Source organism: Pristiophorus japonicus, chromosome 8 (genome assembly GCF_044704955.1).
Source record: "Pristiophorus japonicus isolate sPriJap1 chromosome 8, sPriJap1.hap1, whole genome shotgun sequence".
Lineage (NCBI taxonomy): Eukaryota > Metazoa > Chordata > Chondrichthyes > Pristiophoridae > Pristiophorus > Pristiophorus japonicus.
This window is the reverse complement of record NC_091984.1, coordinates 34,178,265-34,205,734: the sequence shown is the minus strand read 5'-3', so window position 1 is coordinate 34,205,734 and position 27,470 is coordinate 34,178,265. Positions and strand designations below refer to the sequence as shown.

Genomic DNA, 27,470 nt, shown 5'->3' with positions numbered 1-27,470 from the left:
TGGTTCTGGACTTCCCTAACATTGGGAACATTCTTCCTGCATCTAACCTGTCTAACCCCGTCAGAATTTTAAATGTTTCTATGAGGTCCCCTCTCATTCTTCTGAACTCCAATGAATACAAGCCCAGTTGATCCAATCTTTCTTGATAGGTCAGTCCCGCCATCCCGGGAATCAGTCTGGTGAACCTTCGCTGCACTCCCTCAATAGCAAGAATGTCCTTCCTCAGGTTAGGAGACCAAAACTGTACACAGTACTCCAGGTGTGGCCTCACCAAGGCCCTGTACAACTGTAGCAACACCTCCCTGCCCCTGTACTCAAATCCCCTCGCTATGAAGGCCAACATGCCATTTGCTTTCTTAACCGCCTGCTGTACCTGCATGCCAACCTTCAATGACTGATGTACCATGACACCCAGGTCTCTTTGCACCTCCCCTTTTCCTAATCTGTCACCATTCAGATAATAGTCTGTCTCTCTGTTTTTACCACCAAAGTGGATAACCTCACATTTATCCACATTATACTTCATCTGCCATGCATTTGCCCACTCACCTAACCTATCCAAGTCGCTCTGCAGCCTCATAGCATCCTCCTCGCAGCTCACACTGCCACCCAACTTAGTGTCATCCGCAAATTTGGAGATACTACATTTAAACCCCTCGTCTAAATCATTAATGTACAATGTAAACAGCTGGGGCCCCAGCACAGAACCTTGCGGTACCCCACTAGTCACTGCCTGCCATTCTGAAAAGTCCCCATTTACTCCTACTCTTTGCTTCCTGTCTGACAACCAGTTCTCAATCCATGTCAGCACACTACCCCCAATCCCATGTGCTTTAACTTTGCACATTAATCTCTTGTGTGGGACCTTGTCGAAAGCCTTCTGAAAGTCCAAATATACCACATCAACTGGTTCTCCCTTGTCCACTCGACTGGAAACATCCTCAAAAAATTCCAGAAGATTTGTCAAGCATGATTTCCCTTTCACAAATCCATGCTGACTTGGACCTATCATATCACCTCCTTCCAAATGCACTGCTATGAAATCCTTAATAATTGATTCCATCATTTTACCCATTACCGATGTCAGGCTGACCGGTCTATAATTCCCTGTTTTCTCTCTCCCTCCTTTTTTAAAAAGTGGGGTTACATTGGCTACCCTCCACTCGATAGGAACTGATCCAGAGTCAATGGAATGTTGGAAAATGACTGTCAATTCATCCGCTATTTCCAAGGCCACCTCCTTAAGTACTCTGGGATGCAGTCCATCAGGCCCTGGGGATTTATCGGCCTTCAATCCCATCAATTTCCCCAACACAATTTCCCGACTAATAAGGATTTCCCTCAGTTCCTCCTCCTTACTAGACCCTCCGACCCCTTTTATATCCGGAAGGTTGTTTGTGTCCTCCTCAGTGAATACCGAACCAAAGTACTTGTTCAATTGGTCCACCATTTCTTTGTTCCCCGTTATGACTTCCCCTGATTCTGACTGCAGGGGACCTACGTTTGTCTTTACTAACCTTTTTCTCTTTACATATCCATCGAAACTTTTGCAATCCGTCTTAATGTTCCCTGCAAGCTTCTTCTCGTACTCCATTTTCCCTGCCCTAATCAAACCCTTTGTCCTCCTCTGCTGAGTTCTAAATTTCTCCCAGTCCCCGGGTTCGCTGCTATTTCTGGCCAATTTGTATGCCACTTCCTTGGCTTTAATACTATCCCTGATTTCCCTTGATAGCCACGGTTGAGCCACCTTCCCTTTTTTATTTTTACGCCAGACAGGAATGTACAATTGTTGTAGTTCATCCATGCGGTCTCTAAATGTCTGCCATTGCCCATCCACAGTCAACCCCTTCAGTATCATTCGTCAATCTATCCTAGCCAATTCACGCCTCATACCTTCAAAGTTACCCTTCTTTAAGTTCTGGACCATGGTCTCTGAATTAACTGTTTCATTCTCCATCCTAATGCAGAATTCCACCATATTATGGTCACTCTTCCCCAAGGGGCCTCGCACAACGAGATTGCTAATTAATCCTCTCTCATTACACAACACCCAGTCTAAGATGGCCTCCCCCCTAGTTGGTTCCTCGACATATTGGTCTAAAAAACCATCCCTTATGCACTCCAGGAAATCCTCCTCCACCGTATTGCTTCCAGTTTGGTTAACCCAATCTATGTGCATATTAAAGTCACCCATTATAACTGCTGCACCTTTATCGCACGCACCCCTAATTTCATGTTTGATGCCCTCCCCAACATCACTACTACTGTTTGGAGGTCTGTACACAACTCCCACTAACGTTTTTTGCCCTTTGGTATTCTGCAGCTCCAACCATATAGATTCCACATCATCCAAGCTAATGTCCTTCCGAACTATTGCCTTAATTTGCTCCTTAACCAGCAATGCTACCCCACCTCCTTTTCCTTTTATTCTATCTTTCCTGAATGTTGAATACCCCTGGATGTTGAGTTCTCAGCCCTGATCATCCTGGAGCCACGTCTCCGTAATCCCAATCACATCATATTTGTTAACATCTACTTGCACAGTTAATTCATCCACCTTATTGCGGATACTCCTTGCATTAAGACACAAAGCCTTCAGGCTTGTTTTTTTAACACCCTTTGTCCTTTTAGAATTTTGCTGTACAGTGGCCCTTTTTGTTCTTTGCCTTGGGTTTCTCTGCCCTCCACTTTTCCTCATCTCCTTTCTGTCTTCACGTATGGACAACACATTGCTCAAAGTTGTCCATACGTGAAGGCAGAGTGTTTCTTCTGCAGGAAGACTGGGCATCTTACAAAGGCATGCCGACTGAAGGATAAACCAGCTTTTAAAGCTATGAGTCCAGTGTTCAAAGCTATGAGTAGAAATCCCAAGAGACTACATAGCATGGAAGAAGAACAACAGGACGAGAAGATGTCAGAGTTACACGTCATCAGGAACACGAGGTTAACAGACAGCGATTCGGAAAGCATCAAAATCCACATAGATGTTGCAGGATTCAAGATACCAATGGAAATTGACATGGGTGCATCCGTGAGTGTAGTACCAGAGTTGCTGTACCTCGACAAATTGTGTGATCTCCAACTAGAGAAATCCAAGATAGAACTGCGAGGCTTCTCGGGAGAGAAAATTCCTGTGGTAGGTCGTATCACCGTACCGGTGAAATATAAAGATCAATTTCAGAACTTGCCTCTAATAGTAGTGAAAGGAGACAAGTCTGCCTTACTAGGAAGAAATTGTTTGAGCTCACTGAAGTTGGATTGGAGTAAGATTTTCTGTATGGAAGCGAGGTTTTCATCAACGGATGAGGTTATCAAGAAGTATCCGAAGGTGTTCTGTGAAACAGGCAGTCCGATGCAAGACTTCAAGGCAAGTGTCAGGGTACAGAAGGACGCTAGGTAGGTTTACTACAAGCCACATTCTGTGCCATATGCACTCAAGGAGAAAGTTGAGCAAGAACTCAAAAGACTAGAGACTGAGAACATTATCTGTAAGATAGATCGATATAATTGGGCTACACTCATTGCTGTTGTACCTAAGTCCAATGGTAAGGTAAGATTGTGTGGTGATTATAAAGTAACCGTAAACCAGGGTCTAGAGGGTAATGTCTCTAATATATTGCCGAATACAGAAGATTTATTCACAACACTGACAGGTGGTCAGATCTTCTCAAAACTGAATCTTACGAATACCTACTTACAACTTGAATTAGATAAGGAGCCCAAGTCATGTTTGAGTATAAATACTCATCTAGGCCTATATCAATTTAATAGGCTACTGTTTGGAGTGTCTTCCGCCCCTGCCATATTCCAAGGGGTGATGAACCAGATTTTGCAAGGTATTGAAGGGGTAGTATGTTATTTGGATGACATACTAATTTCAGCACCAAATAGGCAAATTCTTAATAACATATTGAATGAAGTCCTTAAATGGCTAGAGAAGCACAGAGTACAAGTGTCTGCTCGTAAGTCTGAGTTATTTAAAAACTCAGTGGAGTACTTAGGGCACAGAGTAGACAAAGAGGGTTTACATCCGACCAAGGAAAAACTGGATGCAATCAGGAACACACCCACTCCCAGGAATGTCACTGAACTTCGTTCATTCTTGGGTCTTTTGAACTATTAGGGAAAGTTCCTACCAAATTTGGCTACAGTATTACATCTACTGAATGAACTTTTGAAAAAACAGGTCCATTGGAAGTGGTCAAAAGAATGCGATACAGCATTCAACGAGTGTAAAAGCAAATTGGTAGAGAGCACCATGTTAGTTTACTATGACATATCTAAGGAGATTAAGAAAGCATGTGATGCCTCTCCGTATGGTGATGGGGCAGTGATCTCTCATGTATCACGTAGTGGGGAGGAGAGACCAATTGCTTTTGCTTCATGCACTCTCAGTGCCAGTGAGAGTAATTATGCGCAAATTGAAAGGGAAGCTTTGGCATTAATTTTTGGAGTCAAGAACTTTCACAAATACTTGTATGGTCATAGGTTTACCATCGTTACGGACCATAAGCCCCTGACAGCAATCCTCCATCCAAGTCCCCAGTTCCAACATTAACTGCAGCCCGAATGCAGAGATGGGCTTTGATTTTGTCAGCATATACATATGATATTGAATACAGATGATCAGCTGATCATAGTAAAGCTGATGCAAAGTCTTGGTTGCCTTCTCCATCACAAGTTACATCCAATAGGGAAGAAGTGTTTTATTTTTCATACATTGATGAACTGCCAGTCACAGCTGAAGAGATTGGTAGAGCAACCAAACGTGACCCAGTGATGTCAAAGGTGTATGAGTATATTGCAAATGGATGGCCAAACCAGGTAACAGACAAAGATACACATCCATTCTTCATTCGTAGGAATGAATTATCAGTCGATAAAGATTGTATCATGTGGGGTGCAAGAGTGGTTATAGCAAATAAATTCAGGTCCAAATTATTAGGAGACCTCCATAACCAGCACCTGGGAATGTGCTTGACCAAGAGTTTTGCATGCAGTTATTTATGGTGGCCAGGTCTTGATAAAGATATAGAGTACATCGTGAGTCAGTGTACGACATGTCAATCGGTAAGCAAGCAACCACCATCAGTACCTTTACAGCCATGGAAATGGCCTCCCAGGGTGTCACAAAGGCTACGTATTGATTTTGCTGAGTTAGAAGGACAACAATTGTTCATTTTGATTGATAGCCATTCGAAATGGGTTGAGGTGTTTCCAATGTGGAAAATAGCAACAAGTAAACCATTGGACATTTTACGAAAATTATTTTCTTCATTTGGCCTCCCTGAAGAAATTGTTTCGGATAATGGACCGCAATTACATTCAGAAGAATTTGCACAATTCACGAACAAAAATGGTGTGAAACATACCAAGGTTCCACCATACCATCCTGCTTCGAATGGTGCAGCAGGGCGCAGTGTACAAATTGTAAAACGTGCCCTCATAAAACAAATGTTAGATCCTAATTCAAGGAAATGACAGTTGTCATTGGATCACAAATTGGTTAATGTTTTGATTACATATCGAAATACTCCTCATACAACTACTGGTAGAACACCAGCAGAGTTGTTTATCAAACGACAACCATGAACAAGATTCTCATTGTTAAAACCAAATTTGGAACAGCCCGTAGAAGTGACACAATTAAGACAGAAAGAGAATCATGATAGAGGTAGAGTAAAAGAGAGAAGTGTGAAATTAAACCAGAAGGTGAGAGTGAAGAACCATCACCATAAATGGGTAAAGTGGTTACCAGGAAGAGTGGTAAAGATATGTGGTCCTCGCACATATTTGGTAAAGATGTTTGATAATGGACAGGTTAGGTTTGTTCATATTGATCATATTTTACCTGCAGACATGGAAGGAGTTGGAGGTGGGAATGATTCAATTATTTCTGACTCATCAGATAGTTTTGATACACCAGTAGCAAATCCTAAATCCAATGTACTGGAAACAAATCCAGGAGAGAATCAGAATGAAAGTCTGAGCCCGAGTCAGGAAAACAAAGAGCCTGAAGTTAGAGTGAGTTCAAATGAAAATCAAGGAAATTCCGTGGAGGAAAACATTCCTCAGGATGAGCCTCGAATGAGTTTAGATTCGACACCATGTTTGGAAGGTTCTGTTCGAGAGTGAAGGTATCCTCTTCGAAACAGAAAACAAGTGGTAAAGTTAAATTTGTAAATATGGGAAAAAATAAGTTTATATCCTGTGTTTTGTATAAATATGAAAGTTATGTATGATGTTTGTTATAATAACTTCTTCATTAAGGAGGGAGCAGTGTAATGTCTGTAAGCTTGTAATGTTTGTAGCTCCACACTGTGGATGTGGACGTATTGTGTACTGCAAGTGCAGGGTTAATAATAAACAGAAGCAGGCAGATTCCGGAGGCTTCCGAGAGAGCTGCCTGTCATGTTAGGAGCTGTGTGTGCTGTGCTCTGTGAATATATCACATCCTTGTCTAGTCTTCCTTGTCTAGCCTCCCGTGGTAACGAGTTCCACGTTCTTACCAATCTTTGGGAAAAGAAGTTTCTTCCGAATTCCTTAATGGATTTCTTGATGACTATCTTATATTGATGGCCTGTAGTGCACTTCCCCTCTGTATCCACTCTATCAAAATCTTTCATAATTTAAAAAACTTCCACTGGGTCACTCCTCAGCCTTCTTTTTTCAAGAGAAAAGAGCCCCAGCCTGTTCATCCTTTCTTGATATGTATACCCTCATATTTCTGGTATCGTGCTTGTAAATCTTCTCTGCACCCTCTCTAGTGCCCCTATATCCTTTTTATAATACGGTGACCAGAACTGTACTCAGTACTCTGTAGTCTAACCAAGATTCGATACAGGTTTAGCATAACCTCACTACTTTTCAACTCTATACCTCTAGAAATAAACCCTATTGCTTGGTTTGCTTTTTTATGGCCTTGCTAACCTGCGTTGCAACATTTAGTGATTTGTGTATTTGTACTCCGAGATCCCTTTGTTCCTCTACCCCACTTATTTAACGTCCCAGCATTGATTCCTGTAGCACTCCATTCAGTAATTCCCTGCTGCGGTACTCCACTGATTTTCCCCCACCCTAACATGACCACCTCCCCTCCTTCCCTCCACCCACACCACAACGAGTACCTGCTACGTCCTTTCCTTCAGACAGTTTCTTATTCATTTATCTTGAATTCTTACTGCTTTAAACCTTTGGGGAAGAACTGCGGATTGGACTGCTGAGGGAGGCAGTTGAGGCTAATGTCAGTAAATTTAACAGGGCAACTGTTGGCGAGGCATTTATTGAGAAAATCAATTGAAAGGCTTAGGTAGTGAACTAAACTGTGTCTGGTTTTGAACTCTGAAGATGGTTTGAATTTTCTGTCAAGTAAAATGAATGGGTAGTCCTATGGGAAATACTTTCTGAAAGTTCTGATACATTACATCATCGGTTTATCATGGTCCACTTAGGGTGTCAAAACCTCAAAATAGTTAATGAGGTTGGTGAGGCAGAATCTTCCCCTTCTCAAGCAATGTAGGCTGCTATTTACGAGGTTATCATCATACAGATAATACTCAAGACTGCTTTTGATAATTGATTGCATTATTTTACTTGTTACTCATGCCAGACTAATGGTTCGGGATTTGTGTTGTCACCTCTTTTGAATAAGGATACCATATTAATTCAGCATTCAATTACTCTAATGAAGGCCGTCAACACTTCACAAATCTCATCCATTGCCTCTCTTAGCATTCTGGGATGAATACCATCTGTCCCTTGGAATTGTTTGTTTTGAGCACTTCAAGCCTGTCTAGTGCCACCATTACAGTATGCTGTTGTTCCTTGGGTTAAACTAGACAAGCCATATGAATGCCATAGCTACTAGAGGAGGTCAGAGGCTGCGAATTCTGTCAAGAGTAGCTCATCTGACTACCCAAACCTCTCCAAAGCTACAAGGCACAATTCAGAAGTGTACTGGAATACTGCCCACTTGCCTGGATGGGTACAGCTGCAACAACACTCAAGATGCTTAATACCATCTAGGACAAAGCAATCCGCTTGATCAACACATCATCCACTAGTCTAAACTTCCATCCACTCCACCACCGGCCTATGTTCCCTCGAAGGTGCACGGTCATACACCAATCATGAGGTCCCGTGCAGGCCACTCACCAGCTGCTGCTGCTGGAAGAGTTATGTCGCAGCAAACTTAAAGGGCCCGCGCAGGGAATAAATAATTAGAGGGAACATTGCCACTGGTCTACAATGGCTGCAATGTGTACTATCTATAAGATGCACTGCAGCAATTCACCACAGCTTCTTTGGCAGCACTTCCCAAATCCACGACAGCCACCACCTCGACGAACAAGAGCAGCAGGTGCATGGGAACACCACCATCACCATCTCCAAGTTTCCCTCCAAGCCACACGCCATCCCGACTTGGACATATATCGCCATTCTTTCATCCCCAAAATGGATCAAAATCCTCGAACTCCCCACCTAACACCTAAAGATGGGATCACCTTCACCATTTGAACTTCAGCAGTTCAAGAAGAAGGCACACTAACATATTCTCAAGGGCCACTGGAGATGGGCAATAAATGTGGCCTTGCCAGCAACGTCCACATCCTAAGAATGAAAAAAAATGTTAGTGTTAAAAGGAATGTTTGTCTAATAATATAACAGATGTTCATTTCTAGGCTATAGTAACTCATCGTGTTGAAATGTCTCAAAGTACACAATGCTTTACGTTTGAAGCGCAGTGACTATTGCTGTCGTCGTATCTCTTCCAGCGGCAGTGGCTGGGGAGCAGCCTGCAAGGAACCTCGCAATTGGTGCGAGGTTGGACACCTTAGGGAGAAACATCGGCCGGTGGTGGAGGCGATGGATGGTTTGTGTCTGGTGGTATTGTATGAGGGAGGAATGTTGGCCAGTACACTAGGACACCGGCCTGTCTTTTTTGAATAGCGCTGTGGGATCTTTAGAATCAAACCAGGCAGGCAGATAGGATCTCAACTTAGCATCCCGATTAAAATCCAGCACTCCATCAATACTACATCAGAATGTCAGCCAGGTTATTGCTCAAATCCTGTGTGGGACTTGAGCCCACAACCTACTGACCCAAAGACATGCCTATGAAGCCAAAATGAGTACTTGGGCTAACAGCTGCCAAGTCTTTCCTCATCCATCATCACAAGTGCAATTTACAGCAAGGGTCACCAAATAGGAATCACTGAGTTATTAGGGAAGCCCTACCTGTATTGCTTTTTCATGTAAAAAACAAACAGGTTTTCTGTTTCTTTATGCTGCGGTTGCTAGGGGTGCTACCAGAGCAGAAGTCCTTCCCAAAACTAGTTCAGCAACATTTCTCAGCGTAGTCCTTGGCATCATTACTTTGTTTTACAACAGCAATCCCTGCCATTATCTCCAAACGCAGAGGCAAAAAGTTCTGAATTTATTTTTGATAGGCCGAAAGGAGCTTCATGAGAGAGTTGTCCAGGATTGTACAATCCGTGTGCTAACAGAAACACGCAAAAAACTAAGCTAAGAAAAGTAGTACAAAAAATAATCAGTGACAAGAATTTGATCAGGTGACATTTGATCACGTGCCCCTTGATTGCTGCAGTTTGTACATCTATTGTGCTCACCTTTTAAAGGTTTTGTCCCCTGCAATTGAGTGTCTTTGCTCGCAGCTTATTCTTAAATGGGTCCATAAGTTAATATTTCTGGTAGTGGGGCAACCAGCTTCGGGAAAAATCCAGCATGGAATGAATGGCTAACTGGCTGAAACCGGAAATGAAGAGCGCCCTGGGCTGGGAGTCAGCCAGGATGGTGCGGGACAGAAATTGAGAGTCCGGGCCACTGAGGGATGCAAACCGGGCATACAAAAAGTACTTTCCTCCCGGGACACCAGCAGCAGTGCCCGGGAGATCAATTGCTCATCCCAGGAGACTCCCGACCAATCCAGTAGCATTAGCAACTTTAAATTACTACAAATACAAAAAAGATGAACCCACTTTATATCCATTAATTACTCTAACACGTGTTTAAAAAATAAATATTCCTCCCAAAGTTTAAAGATAACCGGAGTGAAATTGCAAAACGACAGAGGGCAGTTGGTATTTCCGATCTGGAATGGCTACATGCAGTGTACAAAGATATTTTTCCCTAACTTCCAGGAACTCCTGGCTCTGGTCTTTGCAATCCTTTCTCTCATCATAATTCTGATTCTAACTCCATCCTTCTTCTCTGTGCAGCAGCTTCTCCACCACGATCATAAAAGAAAAGCGAAGAGATAGGCACAAACCGAGAGACATACACTGACACAGAGAGCACAAAAGTGAGAGAACAAAACAGACAATGAAACGCAGAGCAAATAGACAGCAAGTATTTGACTGGGGGAGGGAGGAGAGATAGAGAATAATGCATAGGACTCCAAGGATGGAGAGTCTTGGGATGCATGAGGTGGGAGTGCAAAAAAAGTATGTGGCTCGATTTTCTGTGACAGGTTGTTATCTGGATGTCTCAAGAATCAAGTATAGAAAAAGGCATTCTAATTATAAAACCCATATCGGCGAGGAGGTGAGAGCCTTTCAGCAATCAGTCGATCAGCAGGGGCCAGGGAATGGTGCAAGTGAAGACAGACAGGATGGTGTGCGGGCATGAACTGCGTATACAAGAAACCTTTCTCCCAGCTCGCCAGCAGCAGCGCCCGGGAGACCAATTGCTCATCCCAGGACACTCCCAGGCATTCCGGGAAGGATGCAACCCCAACGGGGCGGTGGGGGTAGATGTATGCATCAACAATTTGTTCTAAACCATTAGATCAGTTATATGCAGAAGTAGGTTGCTAATGTACTAATTTTGCTACATAAGAACATAAGAAATAGGAGCAGGAGTAGGCCATTTGGCCCCTCGAGCCTGCTCCACCATTCAATAAGATCATGGCTAATCTGATTCTGACCTCAACTCCACTTCCCCGCCCGTTCCCTATAACCCTTGACTCTCTTGTCCTTCAAAAATGTGTCTATCTCCACCTTAAATATATTCAATGACCCAGCCTCCACAACTCTCTGTAGTAGAGAATTTCAAAGATTCACCACCTTCTGAGAGAAGAAATCCCTCCTCATTTCTATTTTAAATGTGCGACCCCTTATTCTGAAACTATGCCCCCAGTTCTAGATTCCCCCACGAGGGGAAACATCCTCTCTGCACTAAACGTTGGCCAGAAAATGTGTTTGGATAATTGGGCAGGGGAAATAATAGATTGTTCTTTTATATAGAATCACTTAAAATGTGCTGCAATGCAGTTTAACCTCTCACACTGGCAATCATATTTGCATTTTGTTGCCTGGCAATTGCTAGTCGTCAATTGGAGACACCATAACTATGGGTATTGTGTACCATTAGATTGAACATTTTGTTGCTTCACTGTAAGTGGTACATTTTTAGAACATTTGCCAGAGCTGGTTCATATTTTTAAGATGGTTTTAAAAAAAGCCAGCATTAAAGTATTTCAGACAGTTGTAAATGGAATGATTTACTTGTCAGGCTGTAGCATTTGTTCAACTAGCTGACAGCAGTGTGGGAGATCGAGGTTATGAACAACAGGCTCCTGGTATAAGATTTCAAAACCCAAGGTTCTTTTGTATTTTTAAAATAGCACAAATAGGTTTATCAGAAAATTCTTGCTGGTGATTAATAGTGATACACAATAATATCTGGTTTAATATATATATGTATATATGAAATATATTTATCAGATATAATTGGATATTTGTGTCAGCTGTAGCTCAGTGAGTAGTACCCTCGACTGTGAGCCAGAAGGTTGTGGGTCCAGGTCCCACTCTAGAGACTTGAGCACAAAAATCTAGGCTGACACTCCAATGCAGTGCTGAGAGAGGTGCCGTCTTTCAGATGAGACATTAAGCCGAGACCTCGTCTGCCATCTCAGCTGGACATGAAAGATCCCATGACACTATTTTGAAGAATAGCAGGGAAGTTATCTCCAGTGTCCTGGCCTATATTTGTCCCTCAGTCAACATTACTAAAAAAAGCAGATTATCTGGTTATTATCACATTGCTGCTTGTGGGAGCTTGCTGTACACAAATTGATGTTTCAAAAATAACTTCATTGGCTGTAAAGTGCTTTAGGACATGCCTGCAGCTGTGAAAGGCGCCATAGAAATGCAAGTCTTTTATCCAGCAGCAAAGATTTTCTGATACATATATTTGCTTTGTGATTGAGTTCAATTGGCAATGACTGTACCAGCCTTGCCAAAATAAGTCCCAGAAAACCTGAAGAGAACTTTGGTCAACTAGTTAGACATTAACCAAACCAAATCTGTATTTGGTGACAGTATTAGAATTTCCATGTTCCATTTTGCTCATTTTAAAATGCAATAATCTCTTTATTGTTTACAAGATGATCGTGGGAGAAGTGGCTGTATTTTTCCTTCAATCAGCTACTAAGGAGTTTGGAAATCGTGAGAAGACCATACTAACTGGAGATTGTTGTTACATCAATCCACTGGTGCGCAGAACAGTTAGGTTCCTTGGTAAGACTAACGTTTAAAGTTCTATTTGAAGAAGCATGGCTTTTTACAAGGCTGTCATTTTCTAAATTAAAAATACAATACACATCATCAGATTGTTCCCTTTTGATTATTGTATTTCATTTCCAGTTGTATTAAAGACAGTCTTTAAAATATGCAAAAAATACAATTTTCACAAATTAATAAAATTACATATTTTATAGAATGTATTAAATCATGAAACATATCGTCATTAATTGTATTGCCTGAATCAACAAAAAATAATATAACATTAAATGTTGTCATGGATTCTGCTGTGATCATAAAAGGGTTAACGTATCTCTCTTGAAGATGGCTGCAATTTGAACAGGTTTCTGCCTTGTTATAACAGCTTGATACCAAGGACAGACTGTGGCTTTTGGATAGAGTACAGACTACGAATGAGAACTCTTTTATTTATTTATTACATTGCATTTTGTCAATCTTTTGTTGACGTGCCTGTGCTTCTGCTTTATGTTTGGACTGAAAGAGGAATAGTGACTGGCTGAAGAAACATTAATATTGAGGAAATAGCTTTTACGATTTCTCATTAAATTGCATTAGCAAGTCTGAGTGACGGCAATGACTGTTTCCAGCTGATAACACAAGATTGAGTATATAAATATGTGAAAGGCACTCACACAGATTGAACATAAGCCAATTATGCAAGGAAAGCCATTCTACTTTGGAATACATTGCTGTCATTGATTCATGTTGAATACTTAAGATGGTCAGAATCAGGATTCTTTAATCCCTGCCAATCCCTACTCTCTGCAGTTCATTGTAATTGTGTAAAACAATAAATATTAACTACAGCATTCAGGCTGTAGAGTACATTAGTGCCAAATTATTTTGAGCAATTTGTCTGAAATTCCCCTGTCCTCCACTCCAACAGAGAAGCTAACCCCCATATTTTAACACCTTTGATAAAATAGCAGAACATTTCAGCCAAAAGCATTGAGCATTGAAATGCTAGTATCCCACGGTATAATGTCAAGGCCTATTGTGCTTTTAAATGATGTTAAGCACGGCCTGCATGTTTCTGTATTGTGAATCAGCTGTGTGGAGAATGTGGTTGCAATTATTTACTCCCATTATAAAGACAAAACTGGCTCGCTATCGCATTTGTCCTTATCCCAGACCCCATGACAACCCAGAGTTTACTTGGATTGGTAATGCGCTGATTAAACTATCTTAAGTAAACAATGTTATTTTAAGTAATATTTCTAGGTATCAGATAAGATAAGGTTAAGTCAATATTATTGAAACAAAACCTTAAAACTAAGTTGCAATGAAAGGCCACATCGAAACGTTAATCTGTCTTTTCAACCTTTAAATTTGTTGGACATTTCACATATTTTCTGTTTTGAAACCTTGTAACATATGGGTAGAGACTGTTTCTGACAATAATAGCAGATGAATGTTTAATAACTGGAGATTGTTACATCAATCCACTTTATGCTTATGAAGTAAACAGGCTTACAGCTCCGTTAAGATACCGGATAGAGAAATGTTATTTGAAAGCATTAATTATTTGCACGTTGTTATTGCCAAATGAATTTCTAGTCTACTTTGCTCTTTTCACCCTGTCAAAAGTTTTTTTCCTTGCAGTGCTATAACAATCATTGCACAGTGCAACATTTAAAAAAACAAAGTGCAGAAAAATGTGGCAAAAAAGAGATGCATTTTGTGCTCATGTGGACCAGTCTAGGATTTGCCTCTGTTATACTCTTTAGTGATTGATAATGTCACTCTTCACAATTCTCCAGTGCATGTTGACCGCTCTACTATGGATTTTTACAGTCTGTCTCCCTGGTTACTACATGGTAATTGAGGGTCCTCCACCAGTAGCATAATGAAAATAACTTCCAATGTGAGAGAACTTAACTGAATGAATCTGCAGCATACATCACAGTAATACTCTGTATTCAAATCTGAATGATGAGAACTTTAGTGGAACTTTGTAAACTCAGCAAAACTCATCCCCACTCCATCACCAACTCTATTTTATATCCTAATCTAGGGATACTCAAATATAGCCAGTTAATGCGTTCATACAGGGAGCAGCCTTGTTATCCCCAAAGATCTGCCAAGAAGAAAATAAGTCTTCATATAAGACAACAGATTAGCATCTCCCAGAAAGCTCAGGGTTGATTTTAATGGGTGGTGGGTGGTGATTGAGGGAGGGCGGGGGGGTGAAGGGAGGTTAGGCGTTTGCATTGACCCACTCTATTCCCGCCCTAATATGGCTGACTATATTTTACATTGCAAGGACACCTGCCCCAAGCTGGCAGGGTTCACTTTCAGTATGCAGATCGTGTTCTGGTAATGCCATCAGAGCCCGATCTAACTGGGATCGGGGCAGTAGTGATGGCTTCTCCACCAGTCCGAAACCTGCCAGGAACAGCAGCCAGAGCCAGAAGGAGTGGTCCTTCAAGCCCCACAGAGAAGCCTGGGGCCTCCCCTGCCCCCGGGCTTTGAACCACCTTCCCCTGGTCAGCATTCACAAGCACTTACCTTGTGCTGGGGATCATTCTGTTTTGTCCCAGGTGGCGGCCTGTCGGCACCGATTTTAACAGCCAGGCAGGCGCTTTGATCAGGAAGTTGGAAAACGGCATGTTAATGAAGCCAAGTTGTTTGAATCGGCCCAGCCTCCCTACTACCGCTCCCGATGGGCCGGACATTCACTGTGCCGCAATCCCGACCCCGAGAGTTAAAATCGAGCCCACCATTTCAGGAAAGTAAGAAGTTTTTGAAAAGCTACATTTTAACAACTTACTTATTGTTTGAGAACAAACACTAACTATATGTATTTGTAAGTACAAAGCTCAGAATCTGTCAGGTTTATCTTCAAAACCTTTTTGCACACGTTCCCGTCCAGATATTTAATTAATTCTGACAGCCTCCAGTCTGCCTCCTAAATGATTGGATTGATTCTGAGAGCTTCCAGTCCTGGCTTCCAATTACTTTAATTTGTCAATATTGATAATTCCATTCCCACTAATAAAAGCTGATTTTTCTTGTGACTTCTAACAAGCTGATACATGTTGAAAAACTGACTCTGTTTAATAACCATCAGCTGTTAGCCTATATGGTTACGGACATGTATCTCTGCCTATTTGTGTCACTTTTTTAGATGGAAAATACATTTGGAGGTGTTAAATAATTTGTTCATCCAGGACTGTCAAAAACTTAAGAAGCATTGGCTCAGAAATTGATTTTCATATTATTGGATGAATAATCCAAAAGACTCTCATGAACTATTTGTAAACATTACATCACAATATGCTGTGGCTTGATGGTGTGACATTTATAATAATAGCCTGGATCTGAGAGGATCAACCTTTTGAGTGCAGAATGTCCTCATTGGCTTTCAAAATGTATATGCTTCTTCAAAGTGATTTTACTTGAAGTGGATATAACAAAGTGGAAATGGAAGTGGAATTTAATTGGCAGTATTTGTGGCCCCCTCGCTTATTTTTTCTCTACATTCCTGATTATCCCACTGCCATTCTGCTCTGCACTGTACTTTCGTTTAAAGCAGAGGTGAAAAGCTTGAGATTGGAGCCTTGTATGTCATTCACAGCAGTGCCACGTCATTCTATCAGGAAAGAGATACATTTTCTGGTGGAATGCTCTGCTATCACACTGGGAAAACCTTTGTTGTTGATGCAACCTGGTGTACAATTTGTAACTGTGTACAGAGTACTTCCTCCCCACCTCCAATGTTCTCATTCTCGGATACAATCCTCCATTACCTTATCCAAGTCACCATTATTCATGTGCTAGCCTAGACAATGGGTGTCAGAGGTCCATTCGAGCAAAGGGAGCATCACAGTCACGCCGGATGTTGTCTTCACCTGGTATTTAGGACATACACTTTCCTGAAGGGGGGTCACTGGATAGTCATCAAAAGTAGGAAGCCTAGCTGGCTCTCCCTTTCCCTAGCCCAGGGACACTAAGACCGATTGTAACATTTCTCCCAGCAGCCCAACTCTGATCAGCTAACTCAGTACAGAGCAGATCTGGTACCTTCCTGCTCTCTGCAGCTCAGTACCAAACCAGATGGTGCATCAGGACAGTTTCATTAATAAATGAACAAGTCGTTCATTGGGAAGAGTGCTGTATCAGAAAGTAGTGACAATTTCTGCAATGACTTATGATTTATAGAATTATAAAATCATAGAATGGTCACAGTACGGAAGAAGGCCATTCGGCCCATCGAGCCCATGCTAACTCCCAGCTAGTCCCACGCGCCCTTTTCCCGTAGCCCTGCAAATTTTTTTCCTTCAGATACTTATCCAATTCCCTTTTGAAAGATAAGATTGAGTCTGTCTCCACCACCCTTTCAGGCAGTGCATTTCAGAACCCAACCACTTGCTGCATAAAAACGTTTCATCTTACATCGCCTTTGGTTCTTTTGCCAATCACCTTAAATCTGTGTCTTCTGGTTCTCGACCCTTCTGTCAATGGGAACAGTTTCTCTCTATTTACTCTGTCCAGACCGCTTATGATTTTGAACACCTCGATCAAATCTCTCAATTTTCCCTGCTCCAAGGAGAATAACCCAAGTTTCTCCAGTCTATCAACAAAACTGAAGTCCCTCATTCCTGGAATCATTCTAGTCAATTTTTTCTGCACCTTCTCTAAGGCCTTCACATCCTTCCTAAAGTGTGGTGTCCAGAATTGAACACACTACTCCAGTTGGGGCCGAACCAGTGTTTAATACAGGTTCATCATAATTTCCACACTTTTGTACTCTTTGGGCCTGAACTTGGTCGATGCATACGGTCCACCCATTTCTAGGCGGTATGCCAGCGGTGCATTGTTTCAAACTGCATGCATACCACCAAGACCGAAGAGGACAAAATTGGTCAAACTGTTTTCGCCATTATGTCAGCGGTCTGCAGCGGGCAGTATGTAACCTAGTAGTCGATCCAGATCGATTTTCTCTTCGATGGACAATGCGGCACGGAACTGCGCATGCGCAATTTTTTTCCCCAGTTTTTTTTACATAAGTGATTTTGGGGGTCAGGAGTCACCCGTGCATGCGCAGTGAGTTGAAGAGGAGGGAGTGAGCGTGAGAAGGAGCAGCAAGCTAGTCGACAGGCAGTTACTTTAAAAACACATTACAGAGTTAAAAAATATTCCTAACAATTAATAATTCTACAGTTTGAAGAATAAGAAGACATATTTTACAAAGCAAATATCATAGCAACAGAAATATTATGGAAATGTTAAAAAATAAAATCGAAGCGCAGGAACATCGAAAAGAACTGAAGGTTGAGGGCGCCTGCTTTCAACGAGACGGAGTTACCTGCCCTTCTCGAGAATATCACAGAGAGGTACTCCGAGCTAACGAAGGGTGGTTGTGGAAAGCACCCCCCGCCCCCCCCAAAGGGGTACGACAGGATATGGGACGAAATCGGGGAGGCTGTGTCCTCCACAAGTACCATGGTACGCACCGGGGAAAGATGCCGTAAGAGGTGGAACGAACTGGTGAGGATAACAAGAGTAAGTCATGATTTTATTTATGCACCCCCCATGTACCATGTACCATGTAAATGTAGGTTCCGTGTCACACGGATGATGTTATTTATCTTAAGGTTATGGCGATGTATTTGTGCTTTCAGGCAATGACAAGAGGATCAATGCAGTGTTTTTAGTGTGTGTGTGTGTGTGACCCTGTGTGTCTGTGATGTTAAATACATTGAAGATTTTTACTTTGATTTACTTTACTTTCTGCAGAAGACATCTCCAACAGCGGCCGATCAGCAGCATTCGGGGGGGAGGACCCACAACCCAAGAGCCTCTGACTGACATTGAGATCTGTGCCCTGTCCCTGGTTGGGGATAGCAACCGTGCCACCACCGGCATTGGAGCTGACCCACTCACACAAAGATGGTAAGTTGAATACAATGCAGTCTGTGTTGCAGTCCTGTCATGTCATGTAATGTAACTGTAACTGTAATGTTGACCTGATGTAATGTAAGTTAATTGCACTGTATTGCTGGCCTCATGTGATGTACTGAAATGTTGGGGGCATGTAACGCAGTGCATTTATGTATTGTCTGAATGCGATATGTAATGCAGTACTGCAGCAGTGGTGGACATTTAAGTAAGAGGGCGATAAGTCACTGTACTATGTACTAATGTAACCCTGACCCCTCCCCTGTCAAGCATTTTTAAATGTTGTTTTGTACTTCCAGACTCAGATGACTCAGACTACACCGACACAGAGAGACCAGACGACAAAACCACTGCCTCCACCTCTGGCTTCACCCAGCCCTCTCCCGACTTCACCATTGGCAGAGATGAGGAAGAGGAAGAGGAAGAGTTGCTGATCCTGCACCCAGTGGAGGTGGAGGTTCGGGGTGTAGACGGAGGAGGATACACCAGCTCCATGTGGGCCAGCTGGAACATCCTCCACCATGGAGTCTGTATTTAGCGGATTCCCCCATGGCTCGTCTGATTCTGCGGGACCAGGCCGTCGCAGCAAGGCACCCCCAGTGTTGCAGCGCCTTTGCCGCAACGACGGAGGTTGGTGCAGAAAAGGTCGGTTGCTGTAGGCGTGTACTAGGACATGGTGCATCTGACACAGGCCAGCGTCGACAAAGGTCGAGAGCTGCTCAAGGCTGACTACGATAGCCGCGAACATCGCGGCTCTATCAGAGCGGCAGTCAGAGGATATGTTGCGTATGATCACCGCAATGGAGCACACCGCTGACGCCATTGAAGCCATGCTGCAATCAACGGGATCAGGACATGGCGCGGAATCCCCCCATGCCATAGTAGTCAGGTCGACAGCACCTGAGGGTGGGGAGCTGATATCATCTACCAGCCCTGAAGCCATGTCTTCCACATCACGAGCTTCTCCTGAGGCCCCATTTATTGCGCCTGCAATGTCTGATCCCCAATGACAGCAACAGCACTCGGGATGCTGTGCTGCTTGCCGGTTTAGTACCAGCACAGGGAGGTCCAGGCTCAGGAGCACTGGGAAAGGGAAGGGCGGGAGTAAAAAAGGGGGGAATTGTCCCAAGGATGATGTAGCACGTGGTCGAGGATGGGGCCGAGTTTGTGGCCGAGGACAGTAAAGGGTCTTTTTGTTATACCTGTTCATTGAATAATTGAAGTTTATTAAAGTTGTAAAAGTTTTGTTAAGGTTGTTATTAAGGTTTTTAAAGTTTTGTTAAAGTTGTTACAGTTGTCTTATAGTTATAAGTTTTGCAAAGTTTTAAAATTGTTGTATATATTTTGAGATTTTTACATAAACGTTTGAATTGAATTTAAGCACTCTTGTACAGTGTCAAACTTTTGGGCTAACTGTCATCAGGGTCCCAAAACACAGTTCTATAACTCTGCTCAATAAACCTTCTCATATCTGGTTCCTCCATTCGACAGGTTGTCAGCAATACAGGCTGAGAGAGTACAGGCCCCATTCTTTTTAAATCTCCACAATATTTTTTGATGAAAAAAAATAACTAAAATGCCTTCTATCTTAATAAATTACTCAATAATAATAAAAAATACCTTTTCAACTCTAAATTGCACAGTAAAATCACTATTCACCTCAGAAATACAGAGGTGCTGCTTTAATTGACTGTTCCCGATTTGCAAAATGGCGGAGCCGTGCACTCCGCCCATTCCCGCCCACTTAACATCGCGTAAAACCACCTTTTGAGGACGGTATGCAGCTCTGGTGGCATGTCCGCGGTATGCAATGAAAATCGGACTTTTTGGACGGGATGCGGGCAGACCGGCGTGGTGGACGATGTGCATATCGCTAAGCGGTATGTCAATGATGACTATTCCGCCGAGCGGTATGCCGGTGGTATATAGGTGTTTTTTCACCAAAATCGCATTTTTGGGTGGTACGTGGGTGGTAGTGGCCGGTATGTCGACCAATTTTGGGCCCCATACCTCTATTTATAAAGCCTAGAATCCTGCAAGCCTTTTTGACTGCTTTCTCAACAATTTGTGCAGACATACCCCCAGGTCTCTCTGTTTCTGCACTAGTTTAATATGTCCTCTCCTCCTTTCCACCAAAATGTATAGCCTTTACTTCCCATGGATTAGAATAATGCTATTCTCTGACTAGCTACGCTATTGTTACAATTTGGTCCACATATATTGGAGGAAATTATTAAAAAACCCTTCATTTGTATCTGACGTCGAAATATAAAAGAATCCAAAAGAGTAATTTAAAATATACCAAAACCATGAAAAAAATAAAATGAACCATTTTAATATTAAAAGGAATTCATATTTTTATCGCTTTTTTTATTTGCATGAATCCAAGGGGATTCCAATGAGCTATCGTTCAGCAATGAACTGCAGCATTTTGTAATCTCTCTCCATTTAAATAATAATTTGATTTTTTTTTCTGCCAAAGTGGATAACTTCACATTTTCCCACATTATACTCCATCTGCCAAATGTTTGCCCACTCACTTAGCCTGTCTATATCCCATTGCAGATTCTTTGTGTCCCCCTCACAACTTGCTTTCCCGCCCATCTTTGTATCATCAGCAAACCTGGCTACATTACAGTCAGTCCCTTCATCCAAGTCATTAATATAGATTGTAAATAGTTGAGGCCCCAGCACCGATCCCTGAGGCACCCTACTAGTTACAGTTTGCCAATCAGAAAATGACCCATTTATCCCGACTTTCTGTTTTCTGTTAGTTAGCCAATCCTCTATCCATGCCAATATATTATCCCCAACCCCATGAAATTTATCGTGTGCAGTAACTCTTTTGTGGCACCTTATCGAATGCCTTCTGGAAATCCAAATACACTACATCCACTGGTTCCCCCTTATCCACCCTGCTCGTTACATCCTCAAAGAACTCCAGCAAGTTTGTTAAACATGATTTCCCTTTCATAAAAAAATGCTGACTCTGCTTGACTGTATTATGTTTTTTCAAATGTCCTGCTATTGCTTCCTTAATAATGGACTCCAGCATTTTCCCAATGACAGATGTTAGGCTAACTGGTCTATAGTTTCCTGCTTTCTGTTTCCCTCCTTTCTTGAGCAGGGGTGTTACATTTGCGGTTTTCCAATCCGCTGGAACCTCTCCAGAATCCAGGAAATTTTGGAAGATTGTAACCAATGCATCCACTAGCTCTGCAGCCACTTCTTTTAAGACCCTAGGATGCAGCCATCAGGTCCAGTGGGCACCTTTAATCCCATTATTTTACCGAGTGCTTTTTCTTTAATTATAGTGATTGTTTTAAGTTCCCCCTCCCTATAGCCCCTTGATTATCTATTATTGGAATGTTTTTAGAGTCTTCTACTGTGAAGACCGATACAAAATATTTGTTCAAAATCTCTGCCATTTCCCTGTTTCCCACTATTAATTCTCCATTCTCATCCTCTAAGGGACCAACGTTTACTTTAGCTACTCTCTTCCTTTACTTCCTTAGTTAGCCACAAATGGTTCTCCCGTCTCAAAGTCTTTCCTTCTCACAGGAATATATTTTGGATCTGAACTTATTTGGAATAACTACTCTTGCACCGCACATGATACAATCTGTATCCACTGACAATTGATTGCTACAAACGAAATATGGATGAATATCTTTCTCTGATACCTGGTTTGGCCAGCCATTTGCTATATAATCATGCACCTTTGATGTAACTGGGTCACGTTTGGTTGCTCTACTAATCTTTTCAGCTGTGACTGGCAGTTCATCAATGTATGAAAAATAGCACACTTCTTTCCCAGTGGGTGTAACTTGTGATGGGGATGGCAACCTGGATGTAGCATCAGCTTTACTGTGATCATCTGTACCCAATGACATACATATACACTGACAAAATCAAACCCCATCTCTACATTCGGGCTGCAGCTAAAGTTGGAACTGGGGACTTTGGATTGAGGATTGCTGTCAGGGGCTTATGATGATGGTAAACTTATGACCATACAAGTATTTGTGGAACCTCTTGACCCCAAAAATCAATGCCAAAGCTTCTCTTTCGATCTGTGCATAATTACGCTCACTGGCACTAAGAGTGCGTGAAGCAAAAGCAATTGGCCTCTCCTCCCCACTATGTAGTACATGAGAGATCACTGCCCCAACTCCATATGGTGAGGTGTCACATGCTAGCTTGATCACCTTAGATACATCATAGTGAACTAACATGGTACTCTCTATCAATTTGCTTTTACACTCTTTGAATGCTGTGTCGCATTCTTCTGATCACTTCAAATGGACCTGTTTTTTCACCAGCTCATTCAGTGGACCATCTTTGTCTACTCTGTGCCCTAAGTACTCCACTGAGTTTTGAAATAACTCACACTTGCGATCAGTCACTCGTATTCTGTGCTTCTCCAGCCATTTGAGCACTTCATTCAATACGCTATTATGGATTTTCCAGTTTGGTGTTAAAATGAGTAGGGTCAAAATTGCCCCTTCCCTTAAGGCCTGTTACCGCCGGAAATCGGTAGCCACGCTGTGGAGTGGAATGGCCGCCGATTTTTAGTTGAACTGCCCCCATTTTGAAAATTCTGCTCTTGCGGTATCCCAGCGGTGAGCCGCTCCCCCCACTGCTGCTCCGCTGCTGCCAATCCGTCCTAAGTGCGTCATCAGAGCGCGCACTGCTCCCCCGAACGTGAAATTCTGCCGAGAAAATCTTGCTGCCGCCACTCGGTGTTACCAACAGCTTTTTCTGCAGTGTTTGTAAAATGGCAGTGCGGCTGCCATTAAAGGGGAGGACCTACTGCCATGGCCTCCATCTTATTTCTTTGGCCAGCCGACTGCCTGTTAGGCCAAGAATTATGCCCCCGCATTCAGCCGGACCGCTGACAGGCAGCCTGGCACCCCCTCTTGGGTGCCAGGCCGCTGGCCCGGTCGAAACCCTCACTAGTGGCTCTGTGGACCTAACTTAAATAATGGCAGCGGCCCTCCCCTTTAAGTGAAGGGGAGAGATGTGGTGACGCACCAGCGTGATGATGTCATCAGCGCTACGCTGATGAGTGACAGCAGAGGGCACTCCGCCCGCCCTCCACTTTCGCCCCTCTAGTGTGCAAACTTCCACTCTCCACCGCACTTCCGCCCCCATTATAACCGACCTCCGGGCCGCTGGAAAAAAGAGTGGAATTTTGCTCAAGAGGCAACTACATCCATTGCAGTAAAAACAGCTGAAACAGGGTAGGTGCACCATGTGTCCGGCGGTGGGCAATTTCGGCCCCGGTATGTCATCTAAATAACATATTACCCCTTCAATGGCTTGCAAAATCTGGTTCATCACCCCTTTGGAATATGGCAGGGGCGGAACACACTCCAAATGTAGCCTATTAAATTGATATTGGCCTAGATAAGCATTAATAGTCAAGCATGACTTGGACTCCTCATCTAGTTCAAGTTGTAAGTAGGCATTTGTGAGATCTAACTTTGAGAAGATCTGACCTCCTGTCAGCGTTGTGAACAAATCTTCTACATTTGGCAATGTCTTGGGCAGATTACCCTCTAGAACTTGGTTTACAGTTACTTTATAATCACCACATAACCTTACCTTACCATCTGACTTAGGTACAACAAAAATGGGTGTAGTCAAATTACTTAGACCTATCTTAGAGATAATGTTCTCAGTTTATAGTCTTTTGAGTTCTTGCTCAACTTTCTCCTTGAGTGCATTTGGTATGGGACGTGGCTTACAGTAAACTGGTCTAGCGTCCTTCTGTACTCTGACACTCACCTTGAAGCCTTGGATTGGACACCTCTGGATACTCCATGAATACGTCATCTTTCGATGCAAATCTCATTTCAACATGAAAAATCTCATTCCAATCCAGCTTCAGTGATCCCAACCAATTTCTGCCTATCAAGACAGGCTTGTCTCCTGACACTACTAAGAGAGGCAAGCTCTGAAACTGATCCTTGTATTTCACTAGTACTGTGATACGTCCTACCATAGGGATTTGCTCTCCTGAGTCGCCTCGCAGCTCTGCCTTTGACTTCTCCAGTGGAACATCACTCAACTTATCGAGATATAGCGATTCTAGTACTAGGCTCACGGATGCACCAGTGTCGATTTCCATGGGTATCCTGGTCCCTGCAATGTCTACTTGAATGACAATACATCACGAATCATTGTTAGATACCCTTGTGCTCCTGATGATATGTATCTCCTGAACCTCCTCATCCTGTTGCTTCTCTTCAATGCTATGTAATCTCTGGCGATTTCTACGTATAACAGTGAACATCAGTCCACTCTTCAGTCAGTATGCTTTTGCAAGATGCCCTGTTTTCTTGCAGAAGAAACACTCTGCCTCCACATATGGACAGTTTTGAGCAATGTGTTGTCCCAGACACTGATGGCATGACTTCAATGTACTGTTACCTTGGCCAGTTGCTGAGGCCTTGGGGGCCAACTGCCTTTTACTTTTAACCTGCAGGTGATTCACCTCGGTTGGCTGACGACTGCAAATGGCACAAAATTCTCGGGAGTATTGTTTGGCCATATCCATCGACATAGCTGTCTGACAAACTAGATCAAAAGTCAAGTTAGGAGTTGTCAACAACTTTCTTCTGATTGCTTCATTTTTCATCCCACAAACAAAGCGGTCACGCAATGCTCGATCCTGAATGTTTCCGAAATGAATGGATAGCTTTTTTAATGTTACAATGTACTCACTGATACTCTCGTCATGTAATTGATCTCGTATTGTGAAACAATAACTTCCAGCAATTTCCAGGGGCTCAGGACTGTAGTGCTGTTCTCCTTCAGTGGTGTGTCCTTCAGCTTGATGGGAACAAATACAATTTTGAGAGTTTCATACACCTCTGGGCCTGCTTCAGTCAGGAAAATAGCCCGTTTTCTATCTAACACTACCTGGTTACAGTTTTCACCATCGCGGACTTCGACGATACTATTTGTGATGAAAAACATTTCTAGGCACTCAAGTCACAATGGATCTCACCTAAGCACCCTATTATTCCCATAAGCGCAGCCATCTGAACTCTGGCAATGTCAACAGTGTGCTTGAAATTCTATTGTGGAATTTTAGCTCTGCTGCAAAACAAATAACCTTTCAACGTCTCTCTGTTGTTTGGCTAGAATCATCCACCAACACAAATTTCAGCTAGGGAATCCAGAAATCCCATCCTATGTCGCCAAATGTGATATATTCTTACACCATCACTAACAAACACACTTTATAAGATGGCACCAATACATCATGTGTCTTTTATTGTATTTACAGCAGCAGTTGCATTACCACAGTAGTCCACTATGTGGCACAGTAGTCCACTAGATGGAGCTCTATATTACATTTCTCACAGGCCCTGCTGCCTTTAATGGCAGCTTCTGTTTCCCACCTGCAGCCAGAGGCTGGCACCGGGTGAGTAGGCCTGCAGGACTAGGCCGCACAGAGGAGGGAGTTAGGAATTGCATGGGAGCTGGGGGGGGAGAGGTGGGGGTCCAGAGCAGCATGAGAGAGGGATTGCCAGAAGATCGGGGGCCTGGGGATGGCTGGGGGAAATCACTGGGTGGGGGGGCATCGCAGAAAGATCGGGGGGCGGGAACAGCACAGAGGTGGGGCGAGGGGGTAGGTGAGACAGAGATCATGGGCCTGGAGGAACATTGGGTGGGGGAGGGGGGGGGCGTCTGAAGAGATCAAGGACCAGGAGGAGCGCGGTGGGTGTCAACAGTGATCGGTAGCCGGAGGAGCAGAGGGGAAGGAAGGAGGAGCAGAGGGGGAGTTTGGAGACAAGAGATAATGAAAGAGAGTGAGGAAGTGAGATAATGAGAGAGTGAGTGTCTGAGAGAGAGAGTGACAGATGAGAGAGAGATTGTGAGAGAGTCAGAGGTGTCAGAGGCTTTGTGAGTGGATCAGAAGCCTTGTGGGGGTATTGGAGGCATTGGGATAGGATCAGAGGCCTCATGGGGAGTGGGGGGGGGTGGTCTCTTATCACAGGGGGTGGGTTAGGCAGGGATCCTAGTCTGGATCCTAGAGGTTAGTTTAAAGGCACTTACATCCTGGATCCAGCAGTCCTCGCCTTGCATTAGCTAAAGTTAAATTTAAAATGGTTAAAGCAGAGGCTTCCATCCTCATTATAGAGAGAGAGGGTGAGGAGGTGGGGAGGGAAAGGTTGGGAGATGAGGAGGAGGGAGGGAGTGAGAGAGGGAAGAGGAGATGGAGGGTGGGAGAGATGGAAGATGTGAGAGGGAGGGTGTGAGTTTGGGGCCCAGAAGAGGCGGGGGCCCAGGGGCAGCACGGGCCAGCCCACACTGCGATATGTGTGCGCACTAGGTCCGTGCAGCAGAGCTGGTCTCCAGTCGTTTTGGTTAACCCTTGCCACTGGACCAAGACCTAGCTCTGTCAAGCCCGTATGGTGGCTGGTGTGCAACGGTCACCACATGTTAAAACAATCCATGCACAGGCATCTTCCACCCCTGAACATGTAGTTCGGGACCTGGAATATCTGGTCCTTCATTGAAACACCTGTGAACTCATCCCTTTTTGGCATGGAAGCAAGTCATCCTCAATACGAGGGACCGCCTATGAATATTTAAATAGATGACCTGCCTCCTGGCAGCGGATTGGCTGCCTGCACCCACCCACCACCCCCCCCGTCCCACCTCCGTTAAAACTGGAAGTGGGCGTGTTGGGATTCAGATTTGTAACACTTTAACTTCCCACATGCCCCCCAACCCAGCGATTTTTTTTCGGTTAAGATTGCTCCCTTAGTCTGGCATCTGAAAAATAAGAGATAGGGACATTTGGCCTCTCAATCAGGAAATAAATTGCATTTATTTAGTGCTTTTCACTCAACCTCAGGATGCCACAAAGAGTTTCACAGCCAGTGAGGTATATTTTTAACTGTAGCCACTGTTGCAATGTAAGCAATACCTGCAACCAGTTTGTGCACAGCAAGCTCCCACAAACAGCAATGAGAAAATAACTACATA

At 43.3% G+C, this 27,470-nt stretch overlaps 1 protein-coding gene across 1 annotated transcript in view; it reads left to right on the top strand.

Moving 5' to 3' along the window:
* Positions 1-27,470, top strand: part of LOC139269116 (phospholipid phosphatase-related protein type 5-like) — a 210,581-nt gene that overhangs the window by 121,502 nt on the left and 61,609 nt on the right. The window contains exon 3 of the mRNA XM_070888218.1: positions 12,407-12,539. Coding sequence (XP_070744319.1) covers positions 12,407-12,539 — 133 coding nt within the window. The remainder of the gene's footprint in view (positions 1-12,406; positions 12,540-27,470) is intronic.